Consider the following 22776-nt stretch of genomic DNA (forward strand, 5'->3'; position numbering starts at 1 on the left):
TACACCCTCCCCTCCCCAGCCAGGCTTGGGGGGCACAGCGAGAGAGGGACTCGTACTCGCACCCAGATCTGAGGTTCTCCCTGATCTCCAACAGCAGGCGGAGCTAGTGAGTCGAGGGGAAAAAAAAGAAAGCTGCAGCCCAGGAGGGCCAAGGGTTGGAGCAGGGCGCTTGGGAACCAGGACTCCTGGGTTCTGTTCCTGGCTCTGGGTGAGCATTCCTCCTTGCCACCATGCCTATAATGTCTTGACAGTGACTGTCTACTCTGGCCGCCAGCTAGGTAAGGCAGAGCAACCCCTGGGCTATTCCACCACATCTGGGGCAACCCGGCCCCCATTGCAGTCCAAATCCAGCCAGCGCACACAGCACAATCTATCAGTGACGTAGAAAGCATCTCTTTGTTCTGTGTTTCTTCAATGCCTAGCAGGCCAGGGACCTGGGCCGGGAGGAGGCTGCTAGGGGCTAGTCCCTCCAGCAAATATTGAAGGGGCCAGCAAAACCCGGGAGCCTGAACGGTGGAAGATTGCATAACCTGTCCTTGGGATCTTTAAAGCAATGCTCACATTCATCATCATCAATAGAGCCAGCGGGAAAAGGGCATTTCCCAGGAAAAACTTGGAAAGCAAAAATGCAGGGTGGGGCGCAGGGTTTACATAATGACCTGTCTAGTTTTTTGTTTTTCATTAAAAAAACTCCCCCAAATTTCTAAAGAAAAGGGGGTTTTGTGTGGAAAATTTTCATTTAGGAAAAATAAAAGGCCCTTTTACATCCAAAACCAGCTTTGACCAAAAAGCTCAGCCGGCTCTGGGATTTTCCAATCCTGGGGTAAAGTGCTTTGCAGCTGCTACTGAGGACACCACCAAGACACCTCCCCACTTGGGGTCAGTGCCATTCTCCCCAAGGTGGGGAAACTGAGGCACAGAGAACAGACAGGCCAGCCCAAAGTGCTGAGTCAGTGATGGGACTAGAACCCAGGAGTTCTGTGTCCCCAGCACCGATACCTTGCACTTGGTTCTGATCTCAGGCTGGTGTAAATCAGGAGGAAATCCAGGGAGGAAAATGGACTAGATTCTGCTCTGGGCCAGATTCTGCACTGGGCCTCTCGGTGTGCTCTGCTGCCCAGAACTGCTGGAGCTCAGAGTTCTCTGCCCCGTCCCCGCTGGAGAAGGAGGGGCTGCGTATACTGTCTAGGTGTCCCCCAGCTGGGCCAGGTCCCTCACAATTAGATTCTGGCTCGATGGTGCAAAGCCCAGAACAGGTGTCCAGCTTACGATATGGCACTTCCAGCAGGGATCAGGGGACACCTGCAGTCCAGACAGCCTCCCGGTCGGACGACAGGGTCCGCGCCCCGCACGGCAGACAAAGGAGCAGGCTGTGATTCTGTTCTGGCCCTGGACCCCCAGCACAGCGCAGGTTCTGGAAGGGGGCTCAGGATCTGGGAGTCTGAAACACCCTCTCCCAGCCCACCTTTGCATACACACAAACTCACAGGTGCACATGCACACAGTCTGGGGGGAGGACCGGGGGCCAGGCCCAAGGACTGGGGGTGGGGAATAGTTTGGGGTTTGCAGGCTGAGAGGCAGGAAAGTTAAAGAGCCCCTTTAAAAATGTCCCTAATCGTGTGAAGCTGGGGGGTGAATCCCCCGGGGCCATTAGCTGCCAGTGCCTGCTGCCCCCCAACCCAGCAGATCCTTGGGTAACCTCCCCATGCCTGCTTCCTGGGTGGCCGGCTGCATTTAAAGGGGAGGGGACAGAAATCGCAAGATTATAAAAAGAAATAAATACAAGATAATGTACAACCCAGCCCCTCCCCCCGGCGGTCCTTGCAGGGAGAACTGGCGCCGCATGGGACCCCAGGAACCAGCCATCTGAAAAAGGGTCTGTATTGCTTTAATTAGCTCAGCCCAACCCCCGCCCCCTTCTCTTAATGAACGGCTAATTGGGGCTGTCTAGACAGGAAGACAAAACATCAAACAAGGAAGAAATCCGTCCTCGGTAATATGGGGCACCTGTGGAGATGGGGAGCGGTGGGGGCAGGGCCCCAGCCTGGCAGTGCATAGAGGCGCACAGGGCAGCGGGGGCAGGGACATAGCGAGTGCAGGGGGCGGGCGGGGAGCCAGGTGGCCTCCTGAGCGGGGAAGTCAGTGGGAAGAGCTGCCGGCCCTCCCCTGTGTCTCATTGACACAGACCCTCTGTGGGGATCCCAGCCCCAACTCCAGAAACCCTGTGCTGGGGGAGACCCTGTGGACCCATGGAAATTCCCTGCACAGTCATCAGAGACATCTATAGAAATCTGAGTGCACCTACTGAGGGCTCCTACAGAGCTGTCAAGGACCCTGCCAGGAGCTCCAGTAGTGAGCCCAGCATGCCTGGCAGAGTGAGTCTGTGGCTGATGGTCTCTGGCAGAGGGAGGATAGCAGGCTGGCTCACCCCCTGGCCATGCCCCCACATACAGCACCTGTGAAGCCAGTGATCAGCAGCAGGGATGCCCCAGGATGCAGCGGACAGCTTCTTTCCCTGCTCTCCTCGGTGGGGGAGGATAGCTCAGTGGTTTGAGCATTGGCCTGCTAAACCCAGGGTTGTGAGTTCAATTCTTGAGGGGGCCATTTAGGGATCTGAGGCAAAAATTGGGGATTGGTCCTGCTTTGAGCAGGGGTTTGGACTAGATGACCTCCTGAGGTCCCTTCCAACCCTGATGTTCTATGATATTCTAGGTCTCTCATCACCTGGGGGATCCTCTGAGCCAGGAACCGGCTCCTAAGCCAAAGTGACAAACCCGAAAAGGAGATGCCGGATTCACCGCCCCACCTGGCGCCAGAGCCAGGGGAACATGCAAGGGAAGGGCCCCGGGCGGGATACCTACCCCCTTCCATGTCTTCTGTCCAATTGCGGCTGCTGCTCGTGGGCGAGCTGGGCGAGGTGTAGTACTCGCCCCCCGGACTCGTGTCTATGTCATCCTCCATGGAGCCAGACTTGTGTCGTTTACTCCTGGGGAAGGGGAGGGAGGAGAATTGATCAACCCATGGAGAGTCGTTTGATGCGCCAGGGTCTTTTGCTGTCATAGGCTCCTGCTGAGAGCCAAGGGGAGGCAGTCAGGGCTCAGGGGCTCTGTCCCTCACTGTATAGTGCAGTCTAGTGATTAGCACCAAGGATTAGGAGTCCAGATGCCTGGGTTCTGTACCCAGCTCTGGGAGGGAAGTGTAGTCTAGTGGTTAGAATAAGGGACTCTGCGACTGAATGGCTGTTTGACCTCAGGCGAGTCGCCAGCCCAATCTTATGGCCCTATTCCCTGAATGAGTGGCCCACCTGACACGGGTCAGGGCTGCAGGAATGTGACTTTATCACCTCGCAGGGCAGCTGGGAGCACTCATTACTCAGGGGGATGCTCCACTCTGGGGCAGTGTGTCCCCTGGGGTGCACATGGCAGAAGAAGAGGCTACCGACTTCATGCACGTTGAGATTCTTGGGCCAAGCCCATACGGACGTGGCACATTGTGGCTGCTGCCAGGGAGGAGCTGGTGGCAGGGAGCCCTGGGGTCAGTGACAAGAAGAAATGAAGCTGCTGGGCCCAATACTCCTCTCAGTTACACCCACGCGACCCCAGTGGTTTCCAGGAGAAATGGGTGGTCTGGGAGCCAGACTGCGGGCTTGTGTTCATGCACACGGCTGCAGCGTCAGGAGAGCTGCTCCTCTCAGCCTTGCTAATCCACCTCCCGAAGAGGGGTCCCTGTATCAATGGAAGAAGCCCTCCTGTGCACGTCTGCAGGGGGCTAAGGGGTGGAACTGCGTCGCTCGGGGGGTGGATTTTTCACACTCCTGCGCAACGTAGTGATACTGACACGGGCCTGTAGCATCGGCCTGGCCTGGGAAGCAAGTCAGGCCAGAAACAGGCCCCAGTGCAGCCAGGAATGCCCGGAGTGCCAGTTAACTCTAAGCATGTGTCCGAGGGCGTGGCTGACCCATGCTGGCCCCGATCAAAGACGAGAGAAAGGAAGGGGCTCCCTGAGGCCTCATCCACCCTGCCAATCAGTGAGGTGAGGCCGGCAGGATCCCCCTCCCCTCGCCTAGCTCATCGGGTGGGAAATCGACAGGGCCTGGTCTCTGCCAGCTCATTCCCTGGCAGGGGAAATGGACTCTGTGGGCCAAATTCTGCTCTCCAGTAACCTGGCAGCACCCATGAGAGCCAAATTCTGCCCATAGACCTAAGTGGACCTCCCTCAGCTCCCAGGCTCCTGTTCTCTCATATTAGTTTACCGGCTGAAAGCACAGGGTGCTCACCCGCAGCCACCGAATAATATCATCCTCACCAGCTGCCTCTGGGGTGGAACGCAGCAGCTGTTTAATTGCCACTTCCGGTCCTAGACTGTTGTGTGGCTAAGACCATATTCAGAGGGACGGGGATTACAGGGAGGCACAAGATCCCGTCCGAAGGAGGTAGGGAGCCCGCACACTGCTGCTAATACTTCTCCTCATTCCTAAGTTTCCTCCGGCCTCAGTCGCTATGCAACAGCTCCCAGGAGCACAGTCCCCGAGCAGCAGGCTGGGGCATGGGGCCAGGCCTGCGTCAGAAGTGAAAGCCCCCATCACTGCTCTTCAAGCGGTCTCCCATCCAACTCCTGCATAGCCTTGGCCCTGCTTAGATGGAAGCACTGACAGGCCCACACCGCCAGGGTGCTACAGCTGCCAAGCTCAGGGCCGCTCTAAGTTGGCCTTAGAAGCCACCAAGCCAAACCTGTTGGTTAACCATGTCACTGTTGGATTTCTTCCCAGCAGGGCTGTGACTGCAGCAGGTTGCTGGAGCGCTGCAGCAATGATGGGGTTAAGTAACACATATCCCCCTCCCCACCAGAGGAGGTTGGCAGGCTAGAGGCTGGGAGCCCGGGCAGCAGGAGTTCCCCGAGGACACAGTGTGCCAGGCAGGGAGAGGACTAGGAGTGAGGAGGAGAGGAGCCCACACTGGACTCTGGCTACGGCCCAGCAAAGGGAAAAACCTGCCCTGGATTTCTGTTCCGTGGACCAAACTACCCTGGAGCTGGGGCCGCGCAGGAAGAGTTTACACTGCTGCCCAGTGTGTGTGTGCAGGAATCCACGGATGTGCATGCGACTCCATACGTGCCTGGGTGGCTCTGTCGGTGTGTGTGCCTGGAGCGCCATGCGTGTCGCCGTGTGTGCTTACATGTCTGTACATCCAGGTCTCTGTGTGCATGGCGTAGTGTGTATGCCCAGGAAGGTGCTTGCACGCATGTGACTAGGCATGCCAGCAGGCCCCGCATCTGGCTGAAGCAGGACTGAACCTGCCTTGCCCTTCCCACACTGTGCTGCACAGAGAAGGCCTAGAAAAGGCCCAGCCCAGCCCCCACCTGGCCCTGCTGCCCCCAGAGCCCACGCTGAGGCTGGTACGTACCCGCTGGAGGAGGTGCTGGGGAGCGTCCTTCTCATGCCAGTGCTCGTGGGGTTCAGATCATAGGCCAGATGACCCTGCAACTCACCCAGAGAGAAATTTGGCCCCGTGCCTGTCACCACTGGTGCTGTGGATCACAACATAGAGAGACCTGCATCAGGGGGGCTAATCAAACACCCAGCCTGGGGCAGGCATGTCCCTCTAGGTCAGAGCTCCCCTGGGTCTGCTGCTCCGTGGGAAAGCTGCATTTGCTACCCACTCCTGGGGGGAAATTCACCCTGGCCATTATACCAGCTAGGACTGGTGCCCCCCACAGGGCTCAGGAACACAGCCATTGGCATGAGGCTGCCAGGCTGTGCCCAGACCTGCTCACCAAGCCCTGAGCCGAACTCCACACAGTCTGCTCCCCTGGAGGGGCCGCGGGGGTGGAAGGGGAAGTGACTGGCTCTGCCTCACCCTGCAATGGCGTGTTTGTCAGCGCTAGGGAAAGTTCTGGGGCATTCCTGCCTGCCGCCGCGCACATGCGCCCCCAGCTGCCGGCCTGGTACTCACTTCGGGAGACCTGGATGAGCTCCGTGACGCTGAATACCCCTGACGTGACAAAGCTCTCCTGGAAGTCTGTTGTATCTGCCGCGGGGAGAGAGAGAGAGATGAGAGGAGCAGAGAGACACGGCTCCGGGCACCCATCACTGGCACCAGAGTCACCGCCATTCCCTCCCTGTGGCTCTACCTGGGGTGGGCTTCTGCCCCAGCCCTCCACCCACATCCCATCGTTTCGAGGACCTGCCTCTTTGCACAGCTGCCGGGGGCCACTGTTGCCCAGCAGTGCGTCATGACGCCCCGCCGTAGTGAACGAGCAGTGCACGTGGCACACCGCACGAGGGATGCACAGCCCGGTGTCCAGGTCTCCACAGATGGGGGGAGCTGGCTGGCTTGCTGGTCCCAGCCTTGCTCCTGAGAGCTGAGGCAGAGGCCTGCAGAAGGTCCATGGCTCCCCTTCTCTAGGTCAGAGTCAAGGCCTTCAGGCTAGCTGAGCTGCCAGGTGCATTCCTGGCCCAGAGCAGCCTGGCCTGAGGTATTGCTGGCTCACTGAGTTAATTGCCCATCAATTAGCAGAGCCATGGGGTTGTGTTGGCTCCGGGTTTGGTGTGGGCCAGGAAGCCTTGTCACAATCCAGCCCAGGGACCTAGATGCTGGAAGCCATCGCTCTGCAGGGACCTAGGGGAGAGAAGCTCCTGAGTAGAGATGGCACCTCAGCTGCTGGCCGCATCTCTGCAGAGAGGCCAGGGTGGGCAGGGCCGGAGATTCCCCCTTCCCTCCTGCAGCCTTCCTGCTGCCTGTGCTGGGCATCGCTTCCCGGGGCTGCCAGCTAGCTAGAGCCCTGTGACGAAGCGGGACTGTTCTTAATGTTTCCTCTGAATAGTGTGGGAGTGCCTCAGTTTCCCCTATGCAGTTCTTAAGTATTTAGGTGGTGGGATAAGGGTATATGGTTTCAGAGTAGCAGCTGTGTTAGTCTATATTCACAAAAAGAAAAGGAGTACTTGTGGCACCTTAGAGACTAACAAATTTATTTGAGCATAAGCTTTCGTGAGCTACAGCTCACTTCATCGGATGAGGTGTATGGTCATTGCAGAGCCTTAGAGGGCAGGTGTGTGCAGGGGTCTGGACACAGAGAATGGCCGACACCCTGTTTCCTGGCAACTGATGGCCTGGTCCTTCCCCCCTGCAAGGTGAGAGCTAAAGGGTTGGAGAAGAAAGGAATCAGGTAACCTCCTGGCCCAGGAAAGGGACAAAGCCCAGAGGAGGGGGGGCTGGAGAGAGTTTCAGTTTGGGGCGGGCTGGGGACATGGAGTGAAGTGCAGACGGGGTTGTCTGGCTCACTGCCCCCAAAAATGGACCCAGCTGAGGGGTCCTGTTCTCTGCACCTACAAGCTCTGTGTTAGACCATGTTCCTGTCGTCTAATAAATCTTCTGTTTTACTGGCTGTCTGAGAGTTACGTCTGACTGTGGAGTTGGGGGGCAGGACCCTCTGGCTTCCCCAGGACCCCGCCTTGGCGGACTCACTGTGGGAAGCGCACGGAGGGGCAGAGGATGCTGAATGCTCTGAGATCAGACCACTAAGATGGAAGTTGTGTGAGCTGTGTGTCCTGAAGACAGTCTGCTCACAGAAAGGAGACTTCCCCAGAGTCCTGACTGGCTTCGTAGGGAGCAGTTCCAGAGCATCGCCCGGGGTCTCCATGACAACTGGTGTCAGCGGTGGGATGTACTGCACCCTGCGGATGGTGCTTCCTGACCGGGGAGCAGTAAAGCAAAGGGGGATTGACGAGGACCAGGCATGCTGAAGGCTCAGAGAGGAGCGGTTTTGGGGGGTAGTTAACCCCTGGGAGTGTGTGACCAGCGAGAAGGACTGTGCAGTAATGGGGTCCCCCTGGGGACTGCAGTGAGCAGTCTCAGGAGCGGAGGAGCCTGTGGCTTTCCCCTGGGAGAGAGAAGGACTTTTGCAGTAACAGGGTTCCCCTGGGGATTGCAGGGAGCGGTCCCAGGGGTGGAGGAGTCTGCAGCTCGACCCTGGCAAAGAAGTGGTGACCTCGAGAAGGGCTGGCACACTAGGGGTTCTCCCTGGAAACCGTGGGGAGCTGAGAGCACACAGGCCTGTGAGTCCACAACAACTTGGCAACAGCGGAGTGATGGCCTGTCACCATCTCCTTAAGAAGGACATTGTAACCCTGTGCAGAAAGAGAGGGTTGAGCATTGGAAAGTTCACCAAAGCACAGTTAATCGTGCAGCTGGAGGAGGATGATCACTCTAAGGAGCAGATTCCTGACCCCAAATGGGGCTATAGCAGGATCTGGGAGCAGCTGGAGTTGTAGCCAGGCATCTCCAAGACTCCTGTCCCCGACCAGATGGGAGTCTTCACGATCGGGTTCCCCATCGGGAGATCGGAGACGGACGGGATTGGAGCTGAGTCCGAGAGAGCAAGAGGACTGGGAGAGACAGCGAGAGACCGAGAAAGAGCTGCAGGAGCAGCAGCAGCATGAACTGGCGATGGTGGAGCGGAGAGGCAGAGGGGACCTCCCAGGGGTGAGTGGGGATAGACCCAGGGGTGCCAGTTCCACAGGGAACCTCGAGACTAAATTGCTGCCCCTGGTAAAGGGGAGGGGGGATGTGGATGCCCACCTCACTGCCTTTGAGCAGGCTGGCGGTTTGAACCAGGGGGACCCTGCGGAAAAGCCCCGGTGTCTAGCTCCCTTGCTGGGTCCCAAGGCCATAGACTCCATCAGCCAGATGGGTGGCGAGGTGGACAGGCTCCCACTCCTGACCCCAACCTATATGTCTGTATGGGGCCAGACCCCTCGAACCTCCAGTGGGAGCGGAAGGTGATGGTCAATGGGGAGACATTCCTGGGGTGGCGAGATCCTGGGACAGAGAGAACTGTTGTCAGGCCCTGGGTGGTGCAGCCTCAGATGCTGAAGGGCTTTGTGAGGGTCCCAGGGATGAAGCCCCTCGCCCTCCCTATGGCTCAGATCCTTGTGCAGACCCAGGAGGGTTGGGGCTGGCTGGTTGTTGGGGTTCTCCAGGACACCAGCTGCGAGACCCTGTTGTGGGGTGACTGTGTCTCTTTGGGACAGGATCCAGGCCCTGCTCCTGTAACGGCCGAGGATTTGAATTTGAATCCAGGGAACCAATCGGCGGAGAGGAAAATGGTCAGTGAAAATACAGGTTTCAGAGTAGCAGCCGTGTTAGTCTGTATTCGCAAAAAGAAAAGGAGAACTTGTGGCACCTTAGAGACTAACAAATTTATCAGAGCATAAGCTTTCGTGAGCTACAGCTCACTTCATCGGATGCTCACGAAAGCTTATGCTCTAATAAATTTGTTAGTCTCTAAGGTGCCACAAGTTCTCCTTTTCTTTTAGTGAAAATACAGATGACCTGGCTGGCAGCAGGGAGGAGCTGCTAGGCTCAGGATACCTGCCTGCCTGTAACCAGACCCCTGGGGCTGGGTGGGACAGAGAGATGCTCCCCGCCCCCTTGCACACCGGAGAGGGGCCTCGGGCTGGCTCTAATGCAGTGAGGAAAGCAGCGAGCTCACTGCCTACCCCACTGGGACAGCAAGGGCAGCACTGAGCACAGTGGGAGCTGAGACCCCAGCTGAGTGGGGGGAGACACAGGCAGGGCAGGGGATCTGTTGGGAGTGGCAAGGTGCTTGGTAAGGAAACTCTGGATGAGCCTAGGCAGCCTTGTGAGCTGTGGCTTTGTCTAATAAGCAGGGTGGGAAGGCGAGGAGAGTGGAAGATGAGTGTCCCTGCACCTTACCTGTTAGCTGGGTGGAGAATTGGGACAGTGAAGGAAACGTGCCTGTGTCTGTCAGGGATATTGACTTGCTGTGGAGGGAGCTACCCTGGTCTCCAAGCAGTTGTCTTTGAACAGCCCTGTGTGCTGGGACCAGGGGAATGAGATCCCAAGCTGTGTGTCTGTTAAAGGAGAAAGTGTCTCCGGCTCTTCTTTGTCTGTGGAGCAGACAGAAGGGGCCTTTCAGCCTGTGATGGTTGAGAATAGTGCAGTTGTCTCAGAGTTGGTTCTGGATTCAGCTAAAGCCCAGGAAGGGAATGGTCCTAAGTTTGTGTCTGCTCAGGAGAATGGCCCTGTAACTAGGTCCGCATCCAGTTACTGTCTATGCAAAATCCCAGAGCCCAGACAATTCTGGTGCTTGTATTTTGCCTGTTGCTAGTGTGTTGTTGGGAAAGTGTGTAGCAACTCTGTCTAATCAGGGTGCGATCCTAGCCAGGGCACAAGGAGAGCAGAAAAGTGATTTGATTGTGTTACCTACTGAGGGCGTGGAAACCTGTAGCAAGAAGGAAAAGATTCCAGAACTTGTGTGTGGCAAAGGGAAGGAGAAAGCTTCTAACCTTTTATCTAGGGAGTCTGTCAGTTTGCCTGAAAGAGGATTGTGTAGGAATCCGCCTGATGGGCCAGAGGTGATTCTGGATGTAAGTGAGACCCAGAAAGAGTCTGTTGTTGCTCAGGAAAGTGTTCCTCTAGAGCAAGCCCTAGGTGAAGAGGGTAAAGGCAGAATTTTTGTGAAGGGTGAATTGTTGCAAAGAAAAGCCCCTAGGGAAAGGAATCCTCATGGAGTCTTTGCAAGCAGTTTACTGCAACTGAAGGGTGTGAAAGTGATTTAATCAAGAAAGTTTCAGTTCCTAACAGCCAGAAATTTTCTGTTGTGAATGGATCCACTGACTTTCCTGTTGCTTTGCTGTTGGTGATGGCTTATCTTAAGTGATCACTCTCCTTACAGTGTGTATGATAAACCCATTGTTTCATGTTCTCTGTGTGTGTGTATATAAATCTCTCCTCTGTTTTTTCCACCAAATGCATCCGATGAAGTGAGCTGTAGCTCACGAAAGCTTATGCTCTAATAAATTTGTTAGTCTCTAAGGTGCCACAAGTACTCCTTTTCTTTTTGCGAATACAGACTAACACGGCTGCTACTCTGAAACCTGTGACTTTCCTGTTGAAGAATCCAGTGTGGATAGCTTTGAGAAGGTCTCAGATGGAGTGAAAGTTGTTAAGAAAGTTAAACAGTCCTATAACCAAGTGGCTGTGTTTGGCCAGCTTGTTGGGGAGACAAGGTTGTTGAGAAAGGGATGTCTCCACGCTAGTTCTGTAAGTGAACAGTCTGTGGCCCAGTCAAGATGGGGGATCTTAACCAAGAGAGCCCGAATTGCAGGCCTCCAGACTGGAGCGCTGGGAGAAGATCCGATCCCAGTTTGACCCCCGGGGTTTTGGGTTGGCAAAAGGGCACGGGCCGCATAAACTTTCCCACATGTGGCATGCAAGTGCTATTGACCACCCCTGATCTAAGGGAGGGCGTGAAACTGGAAGGGCCTGGTGTAACTCCCAACAAGGAACGGGAGAGATGCTGGGGCATTCATGGGAACATTGGTGGCTTTGAACTTCCCCAGGTCACCGGATAAAGTGACCCCGCTCAGTTCGGTCTCGAAGGGGGGAGAGATGTGACAAAATGGGACTGTTCTTAATGTTGCCTCTGAATAGTGTGGGGGTGCCTCAGTTTCCCCTATGCAGTTCTTAAGTATCTAAGTGGTGGGATAAGGGTGTGTGATCCTTGCAGAGCCCTAGAGGGCAGGTGTGTGCAGGGGTCTGGACACAGAGAATGGCTGACACCCTGTTTCTTGGCAACTAATGGCCTGGGTCCTTCCCCCCTGCAAGGTGAGAGCTAAAGGGTTGGAGAACAAAGGAATCAGGTGACCTCCTGGCCCAGGAAAGGGACAAGGCCCAGAGGAGGAGGGGCTGGAGAGAGTTTCAGTTTGGGGCTGGCTGGGGACATGGAGTGAAATGCAGACGGGGTTGTCTGGCTCACTGCCCCCCCAAATGTATCCAGCTGAGGGGTCCTGTTCTCTGCACCTACAAGCTCTGTGTTAGACCATGTTCCTGTCATCTAATAAACCTTCTGTTTTACTGGCTGGCTGAGAGTCACGTCTGAGTGCGAAGTTGGGGGGCAGGACCCTCTAGCTTCCCCAGGAGCCCGCCTAGGCGGACTCGCTGTGGGAAGCGCACAGAGGGGCAGAGGATGCTGAATGCTCCAAGGTCAGATCACGAAGGTGGAAGTTGTGTGAGCTGTGCGTCCTGAAGACAGTCTGCTCACAGAGAGGAGACTTCCCCAGAGTCCTGACTGGCTTTGTAGGGAGCAGTTCCAGAGCATCGCTCGGGGACTCTGTGACAAGCCCTGGCAAGGAAGAGATGCTGTAGCCGCCCCAAGATGCAGGATCCTGGGGCCTCCCATGGTCTGCTTGGGGCAATGGCTGGAGCAACATTCCAGCAGCCTGGCTTCTCCCATGCTGCATGCATTAAAGCCACAATCTGCACCCTTGCCCAGAAGCTGCTGGCCAATGGGCTGCTGCCCAGTTCCCAAGTCAGCCCAGATCCTCTTGCCCAACGGGCACCAGAGCAGCATCGGCATGGCCTAGCCTGGCTCCTCCCCTCCCTTTTCACTCCTTGTCAACAACCTGCCCTCTGAGTGCTGCCCGCTCCTGCCTGGGGCTCAGAGAGGGTGAGGGATCCCCAGCCCAGATCCCCAGGCGCTGGCTGTGAAATCTAATTTCCTATCTGTGTGACTCATGCTGGCTCCCACGTATTGCATTTGTGTGTCAAATATCCAGTAATTGACGTACATGTCATACTGACGTGACCCGCTTTCATGTCACACTCACATAGCTTAAAACCCCAACCCGTGGTGTGAAAGCAGCTCTAATTCTCTCCATGGGCTGGGTCATAAGTGCTCAGGGTAGCTGTAACTGACTTGAAATTCTTAGCCAGAATGTTGCTTTAATCAGAGATACAATAGAGGCAGCTCAGGACTTGCCAGATTAGATCAGGAGCCCATCTAGCTTGGTATCCTGCCTCTAACAGCTGCTTCCGAGGAACGGGCAAGAATCCTGCAGTGCTGGGGTATCTGCCCCAGGCACAGGCCCCTCCTGACCCCCATGGCTAGAGGTCAGCTCCTGCCCTGAAGCAGGAGGGTTCATTCCCCTTTCAATCTCTTCTGCTTTTAAAACATTTACTCTGGATATTCTTGTTATCCATAGTAATGACCCAGTGGCATGGGCACAGGACAGCAGGTAGTCCTGGCCTGGGTATGACTCAAGTCCCTTCACTTATTCCTAGATTAGTTAGCCGGGACCATTGTGGTCATCTCTTCTGAGCTCCCGCACTAGTCCCTGAACTAATTCCTGGGAAACGAGCACAGAGCTGGGAGAACTCCCTCCCCCACTTGATTTAAAGATTTCCAGGGCTGAGAACCCCCCCACGGCCCCAGGCAAATTGTTCCAATGGTTAATTTGCCTCACTAAACAGTGCCTCTTGTTTGTCATCTACGTTTGTCTAGCTTCAACTCCCAGCCACTGGCTTTCATTAGACCTTGCTCTGCTGGATTGAGAAGCCCTCGATTCTCAAATTCCTGCTCCCCATGCAGGTACTTACCATGTCACCCCTCAGCCTTCTCTTTGCTAACCAGCCGGAGTGCCGAAAGTCTATCGCTACAAGGCAGGTTTTCCAATCCTTTAGTCATTCTCAGGGCTCTTCTCTGAACCCTCCCCGATGATCAACATCTTCCTGAATTGCAGGCACCAGAACTGGACAAAGTCCCAGCAGCGGTCGCACCAGAGCCAAATCCAGAGATAAAAGAACCTCCCTATTCCTACTTGAGATTCCCCTGTTTATACGTCCAAGGATCACAGTAACCCAGAACGAGCTCAACTGATTATCCACCATGACCCCAAAGTCCTGTTCAGAGGCACTGCTTCCCCAGGAGTACCACAAAGAGCTGTAGGGTTAGAAGGGACCACAAGGGCCATCTAGTCTAACCCCTGCCAAGAGGCAGGATTTGCTGTGTCTACATCATCCAAGCCAGGTGGTTATCCAGCCTCCTTTCGAAACCTCCAGTGAAGGAGCTTCCACAACGTCCCAAGGCAGGTCTGGTCCACTGTCCTACTGTTCTTACTGAGATTGTCCTGCCCTGTGTGGCAAGAGAGAACGTTTCTCCATCTTTTTCATCGCCTCCTGTAGCGGTGGCACGTGCTCGAGTTCCTCCATGTGTGACTTTGCAGGTTGGCTGGTTGTGCCCAGCTCACCAGGCAAACTAGCCTGTTCTGTCTCCGTGACCTGTCAGCTTTGTTATTCACCAATCTTTTTGTCATCTGCAAATTTTATCAGTGATGATTTGATGTTCTTTTCAAGGTCGTTGATAAAAATGTTTAATATGGGGGGGGGGCTCAGAACTGATCCCACAGGATTCCGCTAGAAGCACATTGACGATGCGTCCCCGTTCAGAGTTACATTTTGAGACCCATCAGTGAGCCAGTTTTTAGTCCATGTTATGGATACCGTGTTGATCTTGTATTGCTCTTGGTTTTTAATCAAAATATCCTAGAGTACCAAGCAAAATGCCTTACTCTATTACCTGTACCAACCAAACTTGTAATCTCTTCAAAGAAATCTATCAAGTCCGGGTGACAAGATTTGTGCCTCAGTTTTCCCATCTGTAAAATGGGGACAGTGACACTGGCCTGCATTTGTATTTGGGGACTGACAAATCCTGTCTCAAGGCTGGTGTATGCAGTTCTGAGCATGGGAATCATCAGGGCGGGCTCGGTAGAACAGCAGTCCTTTTTTTTAGCAGCAAACCGGCACAAAGGCAGGATGGTCTTGCACTGAGGCTGTTGGTCTGGGTCTCAGAAGAGCACACAGTTCAGAGGTCTGACCCCAGTCCTTCTGCAGATGCCCTGCATGACCAGGGGCAAGTCCCTTTGGCTCTCTGGGTCTCAGCTTCCTGTCTCTAAAATGGAGATTAAAACTTCTTCTTTTGTCTGAATAGACTTTAAACTCTTCTGGGCAGGGGCTGATTCGACTGTGCAGTGCCCGGCACAATGGTCTAGGGCTAGCACGGAGCATGCCAGCGGGGGTGGCCTCCAGGTGCCACTTCTCAGTAATAACTGATGGCTTAATAGTCCTGGATACTTCCATCCCCCAGTTGGCAGTCAAGCTCCAGCCCGCATGCCCCGGGGCTGGCACACTAGCAAAGCTGAACGCAGAGGCCTCTGGCACGTGGTGGGTGACTCCAAAAACCAAACCCAGCCACAGGAGTGACTCAGTGGAAAACAGCTGCAGGTGGGAGATCCTGGCGCTCACAGTGAGACAGCAAAGTCAGTGAATGGGGGCAAACTGCGAACTTGCCAGCTTGAGATGCAGCCCCCGTTCTGGGCACCTGATCCTACCACGGGCACCACCCCGCCCGTCTCCAGTCATCCTGCACTTGGAATCCCAGGGCATGCTCCCACTGTCCTGCAGCCCTCTGCCACAGGTCCACGCAAACACTCCGTTGGCCTCTCTGCAACAAGTCCGAGGATGGCTGTTATGCTGGGGAGCTGGGCTGAGGCCTGCCAAACTCATTCCACGCTCCATAGACCAGCTGATAAAAACTCCGGCTCCAGGCCAGCTAGGTCTGTGGTCTCCCCGTCACTCAGCCCGATCCCCTTAGAGGGAAACTATTCAGCATCTTCCTGGAGCGTATGTCATCCCAGGCACCGAGGAGCCAAGCGCCTCCTCTAGCCTGGGTTTGCCGAGTCAGCACTTCTGCTGCAGGGGGCGAGAGTGCGGGGCGGTGCACCAGCAGCCGACGGACAGTTTGGGTCTCAGCATCACTGGCGGCTGAGAAGCTGCTGGCAGAAGCCGGAGGTGGAGGAGAAAGCCCTGGCTCAGCAGTTTTCTCTCCGTGGCACTTTCCCATCTAGCAAAATCCAATCACTTCCTTTCTGTTCCATCTCGGCACCTCACCTTTCACCCCAGCACTTCCGGGCGCTGCTCCAGGGATGCCCTGGGCCAGCGGCAGCGAGGGATTCGGCTGGCGCAGGCTGGCTGGGAGCCCTCTCTCCCTGCTCTTCTGCCTCGGTCTTGCTGGCTCAGTCACACAGACGCAGCCGACCAAAATGTGCTTTTGTCAGTGACATAGGCAGCTGCTTTCTCTAAAACCATGCAGCCTAGTGGGGAGGCCCAGGCCTCAGGACACCTGGGTTCTCTTTCTGCCTCTACTACTGGCCTGCTTCTGGGCCTCTGGGTCCCCCTCCCACCCTTGGGGTGCCAGGCTATCTCTCTTGGTGTCTGGGCAGCTCCTGGCAGTGGGGCCCTGATCTCTCTTGGGGGCCTCTAGGTGCCACTTAATACAAATAACAAGTAGTATTTGTTGCAGGGGCCCAGCACATCTGTGGTGCGAACTCAGGGGCATCGCTGTGGACACCCCTCCCTTGACATTACTAATGGATGAACCTCTCGGTGCTACCTCCTCTGCAGAACCTGCAGAACCAATTATCCCTCCCCCCCCGCCCGTCCCCCAGAAAGCGGCTTTCCTAGAGCGAAGGGTTAACGTTCCTGCCTGGGTGGGGAAAGTTCTGCTCTCCATTAACATCCAGCTCTTCTATTTGTGCTTGTCTGACCCTCTCTCTAGCGCTACCCACTGCACCCAGCCCAGCCCCATCTCCCCGCGTTAATGGCCCATGTTTGCAAATCCTCGCGGGAGTCTGAGCTCCGAGCTCGCTTCATGCAAAGGGATGTTTATTCTGACACTGCCTGGGAGCTTGTGAATACGGGCACCTAAGGGGTGCCTTAGTCCAGAGCCTCAGCCTGGCCTTCAGGCACAGAGCCACTGGCTTGGGGTGCCAGCAGGAGAGGCCCTCAGCATCGTCTTCATTGACTGCTGGCAAGAGGGAACCATGTGCTCTTGAAAAGGCCCCAGCAGCTCCCATGTGGAAGCACAAACGTGACCCCTTGGGAGCCCCTGGGCTTCGCCCTGCCAGCTCATGGTCCTGCTGTGGGCTGTCTGATCTCGTTGGAAGAGCAGGCGCAACACTGGCCCCTGAAGGAGCAGGTCTCTGTGCTGCTGGTCGCTTAGATGCAAAACTCGGCTAAAACCTTCCCACTTCCATGGGGCTTGACTGGACTGGGGCTCCCCAGCACCCCCTGCGGCAGGAGTGAGAACCCACCTATGGTACTGCATTGGCCCAGGGTGCTCTGGCGCCCCCTGCAGCAGGAGTGAGGTCTGTTCAGCCATTCCCTGGGTGAGGAGCGCTGTGGCAGCTGTGAAAGAGCCTGGGGCAGCTGTGTGACTGCTCTCTGTGCCCCTCAGGACCCCCCACACCCGCTCTGGGAGAAGCGGCCTGGGCGGTAATTTGACAAGAGAGCCTGGCATAGCATGCATGAGCGCTGTACAAGCTTCCTATGCCCAACTCTGCCAATGCCCCATGCCTCTGGTTTGCAACCCCTCCACTGTTCTAGTGCTGGGTCCCCCCACAGCTCTGCAATGGCCCTAAATTCCCATCACCCCCCGATTCTCCAGTCCAGGGCTCCCCCAACAGCTCTGCTGCTGCCCCTCAGTCCCACCCCACAGCCGCTCCCCTATCCCAGCCCCGGGCCTTTTCTGAGCAGAAACCTGCCCCCCTCAAAGTGTCCCAGAATGATGGGGCAGCCTCCACTAATCCTGAGATGTAACAGCTAACTAACTGGGGGTTCTTGTCCTTTGCCTTCAGGCTGCAGAGGCATCAGGTCTTCCAGCTTTTCTCCACAGCTGCAAGGGTGAGAAACTTCCCTGGGGTACTTTTTAAACCAAAGCTGAGATTCTCCCAAAAGCACCTGACCCCAGGTGCTGGGGCTTTAAGAAACGCCTCCTCCCTCTCCCCTGTTCTCAGGCCTCGCTGTGCAGAGATTTTCCACCAGGGGACGCTAGGCTGTGAGAGCCCCAAAGTCATCACTCTTGTGGCCAGCGAGAGGCCTGGCCCCGGGGTTTGCAGAGGGTGAACGGGGAGAGTGTCAACTGCCTCAGTATCCGCATGGCTTCTTTCGCTGCCCCACAGGGGTTCTGAGAGCGAGCTTTAAATAGGGTCTATGTGCGAGATCTACCTTCCCACAAGCTGGCAAGAGAGGGGTGAGGGGACCCCCCTGCCCAGCGCTGACTTACCCAATGTGATCGGTTTGCTGTCCTCCTGGTCCGAGCCGATCCCTGTCCTTGGACTGCTGCTTTGCTCTGAATCTGAAAAGAAAAGCCAGGCATGAGGCTCTGCAACCCAGCACCCCCTCTCCAGCCCCGTTCCCCCCATGCTGACCACACACCAGGTCTCTATGCCCCACTCTGAGCAGTGCCCCCTGATGGCAGCAACCAGCCCACTGCCCCCAGCCTGCTCTCAGAATGGCAGAGGCAAGTCTTCCTTGGCCACAAGATGCCGTGTCCCACGCGGGGCTGCCCCACGCAGAAAGAGGATGCAGTACTGAGGCTGCTGGGCGCACAGACCCTGTGCTTCTGCCTTGCTCCCAGCCTGAGGCAGTCACAGGGGGTCGCCCCAACTCCGGGCCTGGACCAAGCAGCCACAGAAGGAGCTGGGGGCTGCATTAGAGCAGGGAGCGTTGGCGTTGGGTCGAGCCTGCCCTAGATGGCCTAACAACCCCCATCTCCCCCCCTCATTAATTCCACCAGCACGCCAACCTCCCAGTGCACAGTGCAGCCCCAAAGGGTGGTGGAGGCTGGTGCTCACTGGTTCCGGCGGAGTCACCCACCCTGGTTCTCACCTGCCCCAGGCAGATGGTAACAGCCCCATGAGCTGTGACTCGCAGGTGTGGAAAGTCAGGAGTAGGAGCTGGGAGCGGCTGGGCTCCGGACTAGCCTCTGTCAGTGGTTGGACCCTGCCTTATTGACCGTGTCGCATTCCCCGCAGCGCCCCCTGTTGGCTGGAAACTGATTCGGGTATTTCCTGACAGTATCCCTAGAGGATCCCTTTGATAGTGAAAGGAAAACCTCCTCCTGCTAATAAAAGGTGTAGGGAGTCATTGCAGCCACCACCGGGCTGGAACACAGCAATAATTGAATACTGGACAGCAACGCCGCAAATAGCTCACTCATGGCACGCTGGAATGCAGCCAACCTCTGGGGTGGAACACAGCAACCATGTAACAGTGCACAGGAACGCTGTGCAAGAGGTTAGGACAGGAAGTGGAGTAGAATGCTGCATCCAAATCAAACTGCAGGAGGAGTGGGGGGGAATTGTAAAGGTTGAGGGAGTGAAGAAAGAAAGAAAGAAAGAAAGAAAGAAAGAAAGAAAGAAAGAAAGAAAGAAAGAAAGAAAGACCTCTCCCTCCTCCCCTCTAGTGACCATGACCAGGCAGGCCTCTGGTTCCCCTGGCAACAGACAAACACTAATGGCTGCTTTATATAATATCATTTGTGCTGTAATGGCCCCTGCGTGGTCTGCGCTCACTAACCAGAGGTCACTTTGCTGTTCCCATACAATGATTAATGGGCTGCCATGCCCCACGGAGCCTCCTGCCCTCACCACTGCCTGCCCGCCGCCAGTAATGGAGGAAGCACCCAACCTCAGAACCGATGGCGCCATGAAACAGCCCTGGGTTCCTCTGCTGTGACTGCAACCCCCTCGTCAGGCAGCCCTGCACACTGGTACAAAGCACCGCCCGGCCTGCCCACTGCACCTGGCTCTGGAACAGCTGCTCCCTGCCACCCGGGCCCTGGCCAGCCTTCCCCAGGGCGATGCCACAGCCTGGCATGCTCAGGGCAGTAGGTGCCATGGGGGGCTCAGAGCAAGCTAGCCAGGGGAAAACTAGCCAGAGCTGTGGGAGGGCCAGGGGTGGTCACCTGCCCCAGGGGTTGTGGCAGAGTCTCAGTGGGTTCAGGGAGCCATCCTGGAGCTCCCAGACCTTGTTCAAGGCAATGGGATTTCCTTGCTATGGTGTCATGGGGCTGTGACATCGGTCATGGAGTGCCAGCATGGGGGAGCCCGGCACCAGGCTGGGTCCCATCTGGGGGATCTGAGACAGGACTGGCCAGGCCTGAGCAGGTGGCATGGAGACCAGGTACATTGGTGGACAGAAGTGGGCCCCGAGAGGGGGAAGGTAATGGAGACACAGCCTCAGGCTGTGTGCTGGCTGCCTCCTCAAACGAAGCAGGGTTGACCTGGGCCAGCAGAGAGATGGAAGACCTCCAGGTCAACCCAGGGGAGGTGATCTGATAGGTCCCATCGTGGTTCCTGGGGCACCTGTTAGCCACCACACCCTTCAGAGCTGGCAGGGTGCTGGACACCCCCACCCCCAAGCCAGGCTACAGGTGTAGGGTGCACAGCCAGGCTAGACAGCGGCAGTATTGGCTTCCTACCCAGCAATTCCACCCTGCCTCAAGAGCTCCCCTTTGCACCTTTAGCCCCTGTGTTTTCAGCTCAGCCTCTGCCCTCCCCCAGGCGTGGGGCTGATCCTGGTCTCCACACACTCACCCAACGGCTGGGCGTTCTCCATACCAGCCCAGTGGCCCCATGCTGACACCCCTCCAAGTCAGGTGCTTGGCGTTGCTGAATGCTCCCCTCCCTGCACAAACTCGGGGCTTCCAGCCACGTGCCCTCTGCCCCTCTGCGGGCGCTTGCCCATTTCTTTGTCCTGCTGCCTGGCTGAGCAGCGCTGCCTTGGCAAGTGCCCCGCGCAACTCTCTGCCAGGGGCAGTCCAGAGTGAGGGTCTGTAGCCAGGGCGTTGTTCGGGGCCAGACCGCCGTAACGTGCTGAGCACCTGGAATGCGCCAGACATCACAATCCAGCCCCACGACGGGCCAACTCACAGGATGGGACTTATTAAAGGTTAAGGTGTGACAATAAACTCCTCCGACCCCAGGGGCCAGGCCTTGGAAGGGGAACCCCCTTCCAAGGGGCCCTGTGACTCCCAGACCTTTTCGCGATTCCTTCTGTAGTTCTTTCCCTCTCACCTCTACCCTTGATATGGAACTCAGTGTGATACTCAGCACTACACCCAGTGCATGTACCCAGCACTACACCCATTGCTGTGCCCATTGCATATATCCCATGCTACACCAAATGCTATACCCATTGCTCTATTCAGTGCACATACCCATTTCATAAACCGCGCACTGCCCCAAACTCTATACCCAGTGTGTGTACCCAGCATTACAACCATCACTATACCCATCGCTATACCCAGCATTGTACCCATCACATATAGCCAGCGTTACACCTGTCCCATCCACCCAGTGCTATATTCATCACATATACACAGGGCACATACCCATCACATATACCCAGCATTAGACCCATTGCATGTATGTATTGCATGTACCAGCATTGTGTCCCTCTCATAGACCTGTCACATATGCCCAACATTTCTGCACCAGACCCCAAAAGAAGCAGCATCAGTGTCTTTTGGTCATCTGCCACTCTGCCAGTCCCTGCAGCTTTCACAGCCAGTTCATGTTGCTGCTTGAACCTTCACCATGTCTCCCATGATTGTGAGGAGGGACAGGCGTTTAGAAGCGTTTTAGAATCATGAAATCATAGAATCATACAATATCAGGGTTGGAAGGGACCTCAGGAGGTCATCTAGTCCAACCCCCTGTTCAAAGCAGGACCAATCCCCAACTAAATCATCCCAGCCAGGGCTTTGTCAAGCCTGACCTTAAAAACCTCTAAGGAAGGAGATTCGACCACCTCCCTAGGTACCGAATTCCAGTGCTTCACTACCCTCCTAGTGAAAAAAGTTTTTCCTAATATCCAACCTAGACCGCCCTCACTGCAACTTGAGACCATTACTCCTTGTTCTGTCATCTGTTACCCCTGAGAACAGTCTAGATCCATCCTCTTTGGAACCCCCTTTCAGGTAGTTGAAAGCAGCTATCAAATCCCCCCTCATTCTTTTCTTCTGCAGACTAAACAATCCCAGTTCCCTCAGCCTCTCCTCATAAGTCATGTGTTCCAGTCCCCTAATCATTTTTGTTGTCCTCCGCTGGATGTTTTCCAATTTTTTCACAGCCTTCTTGTAGTGTGGGGCCCAAAACTGAACACAGTACTCCAGATGAGGCCTCACCAATGTCGAATAGAGGGGAATGATCATGTCCCTCGATCTGCTGGCAATGCCCCTACTTATACATCCCAAAATGCCATTGGCCTTCTTGGCAACAAGGGCACACTGACTCATATCCAGCTTCTCGTCCACTGTAACCCCCAGGTCCTTTTCTGCAGAACTGCTGCCTAGCCACTCGGTCCCTAGTCTGTAGTGGTGCATGGGATTCTTCTGTTCTAAGTGCAGGACTCTGCACTTGTCCTTGTTGAGCCTCATCAGATTTCTTTTGGCCCAATCCTCTCATTTGCCTAGGTCCCTCTGTATCCTATCCCTACCCTCCAGCGTATCTACCTCTCCTCCCAGTTTAGTGTCATCTGCGAACTTGCTGAGGGTGCAATCCACACCATCCTCCAGATCATTTATGAAGATATTGAACAAAACCGGCCCCAGGACCGACCCTTGGGGAACTCCACTTGATACCGGCTGCCAACTAGACATGGAGCCGTTGATCACTACCTGTTGAGCCCAACAATCTAGCCAGTTTTTTATCCACCTTATAGTTTTTATTTTGCCTTCCCCCTTATATCATGGGCATCAGACTTTTGCAACCCACATGCCCATCTCCTGGCTGCTCCTGCGCCCCGGGTTTCTGCTCCTGGTGCCCTTTCAATGATGCCTGGATAGCTTATGTACTTCATTAGCGACAAGAAACAAGGTATGCAAGAAACCCAGCACTGTTGCTGCTGAAATGTAGCCTGGCTGTCTTCTCTTTCTCACACAATGTAGCTGCTTTGTGTGTGTGTGTGTGTGTGTGTATGTGTCCGTCCCACCCAACGTGTGGCCACTTGCAACTTCCAGCAGAACTGTAATTCCTTGTACTAGGAGACCTGAAGCCAAGGGGCTGAGCCACCACGTGCCTCATTAACAAACCTGGGCTAGTCAACTTTACAGGCCACTTAGGTCGGTGGAAGG

General features: G+C 55.7%; 1 protein-coding gene across 16 annotated transcripts in view; it reads right to left on the bottom strand.

Annotated features, from left to right (window-relative positions):
* NFIC (nuclear factor I C) overlaps positions 1-22776 on the bottom strand; it is a 161025-nt gene that overhangs the window by 48006 nt on the left and 90243 nt on the right. For all 16 annotated transcript variants that reach the window (XM_043502799.1, XM_043502801.1, XM_038384228.2 and 13 more), the window contains exons 3-6: positions 17923-17994; positions 5952-6026; positions 5403-5526; positions 2862-2986 (exon numbers count right to left, since the gene is read on the bottom strand). In XM_043502799.1, the coding sequence (XP_043358734.1) occupies positions 2862-2986; positions 5403-5526; positions 5952-6026; positions 17923-17994 (396 nt within the window). The remainder of the gene's footprint in view (positions 1-2861; positions 2987-5402; positions 5527-5951; positions 6027-17922; positions 17995-22776) is intronic.

The sequence above is a fragment of the Dermochelys coriacea genome, chromosome 25 (assembly GCF_009764565.3).
Source record: "Dermochelys coriacea isolate rDerCor1 chromosome 25, rDerCor1.pri.v4, whole genome shotgun sequence".
NCBI classification, from domain to species: domain Eukaryota; kingdom Metazoa; phylum Chordata; order Testudines; family Dermochelyidae; genus Dermochelys; species Dermochelys coriacea.